Here is a 7,311-nt window from a genome sequence, read left to right on the forward strand (position 1 = left end):
TTTGTTCTTCTGCTCTCGCCTGAAAACATAAACCGCTGAGGGATCCTTTACTTTAACTGTAGAGGTGAACTTCTTTGCTGTCAATCCTAAAGGTGATCACCTCCATTAATCCTGCAAGTAAATCCCCTGCACTCCAACCGATGATCTACAATAAACCCTACCCTTTCTCCACTGCCCACCTCTTCCCCAGACCCTTGCTTTTAAGGGTTTCATGAGCAAATCTAGTATTTTCTTAGACATATCTTTGACTGATGCATGTTTTTGGTTTCTCCCAACACAGTTAAATCTGCAAGATGAAGCCTTGCTCCAAGAAGTGCACGAGATGCAAGAGTTGGTTGGATTTGGCAACCCATCATTCTGAACTGGCTTACTGTAGCACTGGCCACAGAGGGCAAACCGAAGGCCAGGTCATCTGGAGAAGATTTCAAGCTTACCTACTATCAGACTTCAGGACTGCAATACCAAGAGGGATTCACAATGGGACTGGGGCAACATCTCTTTCTTGTGACGTAAATGAGTCTGGAGGATGTAGACGTACATTAAATTAATGGATATGAACTCTGTATTATATTTTAAATATAAAACTCTAGTGTGTATATGTTAATTTGATAATATCTGTTTTAATATTCCTTTTAGTTTCAACATGAAATTGTTCCTAACTCCAGATTTGTTGGTTGCCCTGATGGCAATTCAATTACTGACGTTTAGTATGTAACCCATACTATACAGAATTACTTGTTTAAGAACTAATATGACCTCTTTAGAAGAAATGAACAATGAATTTGCGCCATTTTCATCAAAATTGCATCTTCTGTGGCTGAAACATTAAATTTAAAGTGCATATGCCTCAGATAGTATTAACCTATCTTTGGCATTCACAAGGACTGTAAGGTATTCTGGGCCGTCTAGCAATCTCCAAAATTTGATAAGGGTTCTCCCTTTGCTATTAATGACATGTCAGAATATGCAATCCAGCATTCCAGTTGTTGCGTTAATGAAGAATCATGTTATTTAGCTAGGCATCATTAAGATTGTATTAAAGCCTCTTGATTCAGAAGTGAAAGGGATAGTCCCTGGTGTACAACTGGCAGGCACAGCTCTACTCGAATAGATTGTCTGCTTGAATGGAAACCCCAAGGACAAGTGCAGTCTCACATTTACTGACCTTTTGTGTTCACATGGTAAAATATTTCCTTGTGGAGAAATGATTCCCTTTACCCCATAAACAAATGTGTGTGAAGCTCTTTCACATACCTATTGACCCCCTTTTCACATACACTCTTCCAAATATTGCACCCCTTATTGCTATAAATGTGTATATTTACAAGTGCCATGAGTGTGGCAAAAAAAGTATTGAAAATGCTTGTGTACGTTCATGAAATTGCAGCGTTGTCATTCTTCAACATATTTACAATTTAAACTCCCTTCACACTTCCTTGGGAATACTGTTTTAGATGCCACTAGCTTGGTGAGATATAAGGCCACATTTAGTATTTGGTGGAGTGGGAATCCTGCTGCAAATGGAAAGTACTGCTTAACGTCCAGACCAAAGTTTGTCTTCCCCATTTAGAAGTTGGGGAACCACTGTAGTGGCATGACGTCTGGCTGATGGGTTACAAGATCTGGCCCAAGGGGGGAGAACTCTGGCTTGAGTACGGAGAGATTTGGCTGGTGGAAGCATTAGTTTGACTGGTGGCAGTTGAGGTTCAGCTAGTGGATTGCAAGGTCCAGCTGGTGTATGCAGAAGTCCAGCTAGTGGGTCCTGCTGTCAGGTCAATGGTTCCTGAGGCCAGAAATGTGCGTCGTAAGATCTGCTGGTTGGAGCTGAGGTCCAGCCTGGGGACCTGATGTTTAACTGGTGTTTTCTGATAGTAAATTGTTGCTTCTGAGAGGTCCTGGGGTCATGCTAGTTTTAGATGATATCTGGCAGGTATGCTTCTGAGATCATGTTTGGGGGATTTTGGAGTCATGCGGGATCTTTAGGTCTAACTGGTTTGTCGCAAGGTCGAGCTGGTGAGTCACAAGCTCTGGCTGCTTTGTTATGCCATCCTGCTGGTAAGTATTGAGGGTCTGTGTTTTTCTGTTGGGTTCAAAATTTAGGCTGGGAGTCTGCAAGATCTGGCTGATTGGTCCTGACTTTAGGCTGAAGGATCATGCAGTCCATCTGGTAGAGGGCGTGTTCCAACTGGTAGAGCTGAAATCAGAGTTCTAGTTACTGAGGTTCCTAATGTGAGAAGTAAAGTTCCTCAGAGGTATGCTGATCAAGCTGTTAAGTATTGAAGACAAGAAAAAGGGTTGTGAGGTAGGACAGGCTTTTTAAAATGTCTAGTTGACGAGTTCTGACTTGGGTTGTTTCCTGAGGTCTGTCTTGCCTCTCCTCAAGCCTGGTTATCAGGTCTCAAGGTCTGGCTTGTGAGTACCGAGGTCCGACTGGCATTTGATGGTGGGGGCATAGGTGTTTCTGGTGGTAGCAAAAGCATGGGTGGGGGGTCAACAGTCAGCTCACGTCATTTGGCTCCTGGGTACAGAGGTCTGGCTGCTCAGTCAGAGGATCTGGTAGGGGCATTCCCAGGTCCAGTTGATGAGTCCTTAGCGACAAGGTCTCTGACACCTGCCTGGTAAAATGCCAAGATCCAGCTTGTGGATTTTTATGTGAAGTGGTGGGTAAAGAAGACAGTGTTTGCCGATTCTGAAGCCTGTCTGAGGGTTCCAAATGCCTGGTCTTTGTGTTCTGAGGCCAGTATGACAAGTCCAAAGACATAGATGTTGTGCAATGGGGTCTGGCTAGTGAGTCTTGAGTTCTGGAGCTTGTGCTCTGACGTCCAGCTGATGGGTCCCCAGATCCAGCTTATGGGTCCCGAGATACACATTGTGGCTTCTGAGATATGGTTCCTGTGCTGTGACATCTGGTTGGTGGCAAGTTGCAGCATTTGGATTCTGATGACAGGCTGGTGTTTCCCAAAGCCACGCTGATTTTTCTAAAGTCACACTGGTGTGTTATGAGGCCTAACTGACGTGTTACGAAGACTGGCTGACATGCCCAGACCCCAGGCTGTTGTTTACTAAGGTCTATATGGCGTGGGTTTACAAGATCTGGGTAGTGGACTCTGATACCTGGCTGGAGAATCTCAAGCTCTGGTTATATGTGGATCACAAGGTATTGCTGGCAGGTCTTGAGGTCTGGGTAGGTCATGAGGTCTCGACGGCAGGATGCAAGTTCTGGTTGGCAGGTTGCCTGGTCTGGCTGGTGGGTCTTCAGGTGTGGCTGCAGGTCGCAAGGTCTGGCTGGTAGTTTATGCAATCTGGCTGGAGGGTTGGTCCATGTGTTATGCTTGTTGGTTCAGAAGATAACCACTATGGTCTCAAGGTCGTGCTGGTGGTTCCTGAGGTGACTGGTGTGTCCTGGTATCTGGCTGGTTATTTCCGGGAGCCTCCTGTCTTCAGGGAAGTATGATTGACCAGTTGTTACAATTGCTACACAGAGGGCAGTATACACTTGTTTGCTGGTAACTTATGCCCTCAGTGTAGAAAGCATGGCTACGGCTACTGTTTGTGAGATTATGGAATTGGTGTTGGTGGGTAGTGCATTGCCATCTTTTGCACTTCTCGCTCCTTTTACGTATATATATATACTCTCACTATGTTTATTCAAAGAGGTATGGCATGCTATGGTAATGTTTATATCTTTTACGGACACTCAGAGTATGGGTCATCAAGCCCAGCGTATCTCTGTCCCATTCTTAACCTAATGCAAGGACACAAACCTTCTTTGTTAGCTTATTGTAATACAGGGCTTTGCATGCCTATATCACATATTTACAACCACCTTTAATGGTGCACTACCCCATACCTCCACAAATGTATGCCCTCACCATTTGTTTTTTCTATCAAACAATGTGATTTGGAAACCTTCTTCTCTTAAGCTTAACAGCTTTTCTACACAGGGCAGGATCCAGCCAAAAACACGTTGACTCTTTTTTGGATGTCTTGTGTTGATTTTCCTCTATCCTTTCCGTTCATATTGAGTAGCATATGGTGCAACTCTCCAAATGCAAGTAATTCACTTCTTTGTCTCATGCTTGCACAAGTAAGTGTCTTCTGATATACACATTCACTCCCTGGGGCAATAAGTTGGGGCAACAGTAGGTACTTTTAAAAGCTGGACCACGGAGAGCTACTTTTAAAAGGTAATTGCCATTGGGATACGAAAGAGCCCTGGGTGATTTTGCCTGATGTGAGGAACAAGGATTGACCAGGAGTATTCATTAGAAAGAACTGGTTGGCATCTGTCCACCTTGAGGGATGCATATTAGCATAGTACCTTATCACCTATAGTCATGATTGAACATGGGATGAGAAAACTGTTGGTGAACAATACCATTTAAATCTGGCATTCAGTAGATGTCGAAGTAGAACAACAATTTGAAGTTCTCCATTGTTTCTCATTTGAAGAGTATCTTTGACTACTTGTATGATGGTGATTTGTTTGGTAAAGTGGGTCTTAATCAGTATTCAGTGCATGCTATTATCTCATTAACAACAGATTACGATTCAGGTCTGTGCCGTGGATTGGATACTACTTTTTAAATTAAACTGTATGCTGGTTATCCCACTGCTATAATTCACATATAGCATTTACTATGGTTAGTTATTTTGTCTAGCTTAATTTAGTATTCATTGTTCTGCTACAATCTGTTCCAGCATTGTTTCCTCTCTGTCCCCATTTATCATTGTAGACCTTACCTGTGTGATCCTCTGACCTTTGAGATAGACAATTCCAGTGACAATTGCAGAGAGCACAGACCCTTTTGGCCTCTACTCCATGCCAAAATCCCGTATTGCATTCTCCTCCAGGGATGTGTCTTGTGACCTTGCTCACTTGACGCTCCATATTGCTTGGTTCGAGTCCCCCAAGTAAACATGTTTTCAAACATGACTATTCACATATGCTTTACCTCTGCCTTTTCTACTTTTCTTGATTCTTATATCTCTAACACCATGCTGTCCCCATCCCCAGTCTCTCATCGCTGCTCCTGTATATTCTATCATTTTCTTCCAGGGAATAGTCCTGAATAATCATAAGCACTGAATATTCCCACCCATGTGCATGATCCTGAAGCACTTTACAAAATATATCTATATATATATATATATATATATATATATGGAATTCCAATCCTGGCAGTCGACGAGCAGACAGGCACAGACTCCGTGAAATAATGGCAAAAAGAAGTTTAATCCAACAGCGGCAAGACGCGTTTCGACGGCGAACCGCCTTGTTCACTTGTCTGTTACACATGTCAGTGACCTTTACATATGTTAATGTGCAGTTGTCATGGCAACCACCACTCTGTCATCATAGACATAAAGAAACATGACCGGGCTGATTGGCATGACTTTGCGAAAAACACAAACATACTAAATAAACGTGTATAAATTAAAACATGTGAAAAATTAAGCACATACATATATTAAATGGCATATATATATGAAAAAGACAATTATTCTGCTTAACTGCAAATTAAAACAAAGTGCCTTAAATGTCTCACTGTCCCGTGTACATGTATGGACATAGAAGACATGAAAATAAGCCCACAGCGGGAAACTTCATCAAAACATTCTAAATAAACATAAGAGATGCAAAATGCATCTGTCAGAAAAGATACCCAAATGCTAGATTTAATTATGAAGTCCAAAGGAAAAGACGCTATCAAATATTGTGTCTCACACGGGTGCCTGTCTAGACGTGAAGAGTTCTAGTGAACATTCGCAAAAGAGACAGGAGCAGCCGGGGAGAAAATAGGATACCTAGGCAAAGTGTCGGACTATAATAAGCAGAGAGCGTCTATTGTGGTCCTAATGAAGCGAATAATGGGTACGAAAAATGGAGGAGGGTGCCGCCCAAGTGGGCCAAGATTGAAAGAAAGGTGTAGAGAGGTGTACTCACAATAAAGGAGTGTGTGAAAACATTCCCTGGGGCACTAATTAAGTCAAATAAAAGAGGACAGAAACAAAGGCAAGGAAAAGAAAAATTAAGATTTTAGTGTACATGTAGTGGGTGGGTTGCTAGAATGTAAAGCACACGTAAAAAGGAAATAAAAAAGCGTGTGAACAGACTGTAGCAGAATATTAGAGAGAGATTGGAAATAGCGGCAAGAGACCCGCTAGACTAAAGGTGGACATTAAGCGCTTCGTCTGCGTTCATACCATTAGGGATTTTTGAATTGTACAAAAGAATGTAACGGGATTCCAATCTCCTAAGAGCTAGAAGTCTGTTACCTCCCCTAGGGTTTTTGGGGATGCTGTCTACCACATAGAAGGTGAGATCTTCCGCTTTGCCGTTGTGGTGAGTGTTTATGTGCCTGGCAACTGGGTATGTGACATCATTGTGCGTGATGGCTCTCAAGTGCTGTAGAATGCGTACGTGTACGGGGTGTATGGTGCTTCCCACGTATTTTTTGTCGCATGTACAGGTCAATACGTAAACAGCAAAGTCTGTTTTGCATGTGAAATGCTTTCTGATCACATAAGGTGATTGTCTGAATGGTAAGACAATATCTTTCGTGTTTTTACCATGTTTGCATGCCTTACATTTGGCACATTTGTAGAAACCTGTAGGCAATCTAAGCCAGGAACCTTCAGCTTTGGTTCTGCTTGGGGCATTGTTCACTATTTCCTGTCTCAGAGATTTAGCTTTTCTGAATGTGATTTGGGGTTTGCTGTATATATATATTCCACATGAGATGCTCGAAAAGCAAAGGAGCCACACACGTCGTGAATTTTACCCTTTTATTGGGCAGACAGCAGATTCCAGCCATCTCCTCTCAGCTTTGTTAAATTCGCCATATGCGTTTCAGGTTTGGCCCTTGGTCCCTGGCTTAGCATCAACAAAAAAACAGCTCAGCTGTAATCAATTCTTAAAAGTTCCACCTCAGTGGGCGTATGCAGACTAGGCATTCTGGTCATCGTAGTTTATTTTAGTCAATTTCATTATCCATAATAGGTGCCGTCAAAATAGTTATTTACAGTTCATAACAGCAGCTGTAAAAAGTGATGTTTGTAACACTGCTTACTTTTCGCCTCACCCAACTGGCACGACGTTCCACATGTGCCTTTTGGAAAGTAAAAGGCACGGACCTGAGAGTTTGCAGTGAGGCCCCCTCCGGGCCAGAGCAGGCCGTTAATATTCGACATGAGATGCTCGAAAAGCAAAGGATCAACACACGTAGTGAATTTTACCCTTTTATTGGTCAGGCAGCAGATTCCAGCCATCTCCTCTCAGCAATACAGGCGAGAAATAAGCAAAAGCTG

The 7,311-nt window shown here is 42.8% G+C and overlaps 1 protein-coding gene across 2 annotated transcripts in view; it reads left to right on the forward strand.

The window, feature by feature from the left end:
• The window catches only part of CFAP70 (cilia and flagella associated protein 70), a 960,887-nt gene extending 960,329 nt beyond the window's left edge, over positions 1-558 (forward strand). For both annotated transcript variants that reach the window (XM_085628140.1, XM_085628139.1), the window contains exon 27: positions 281-558. In XM_085628140.1, coding sequence (XP_085484266.1) covers positions 281-361 — 81 coding nt within the window. In that variant the 3' untranslated portion in view covers positions 362-558. The remainder of the gene's footprint in view (positions 1-280) is intronic.
• The last annotated feature ends 6,753 nt before the right edge of the window (positions 559-7,311 follow it).

The sequence above is a fragment of the Triturus cristatus genome, chromosome 10 (genome assembly GCF_964204655.1).
Source record: "Triturus cristatus chromosome 10, aTriCri1.1, whole genome shotgun sequence".
Classification (NCBI taxonomy): Eukaryota; Metazoa; Chordata; class Amphibia; order Caudata; family Salamandridae; genus Triturus; species Triturus cristatus.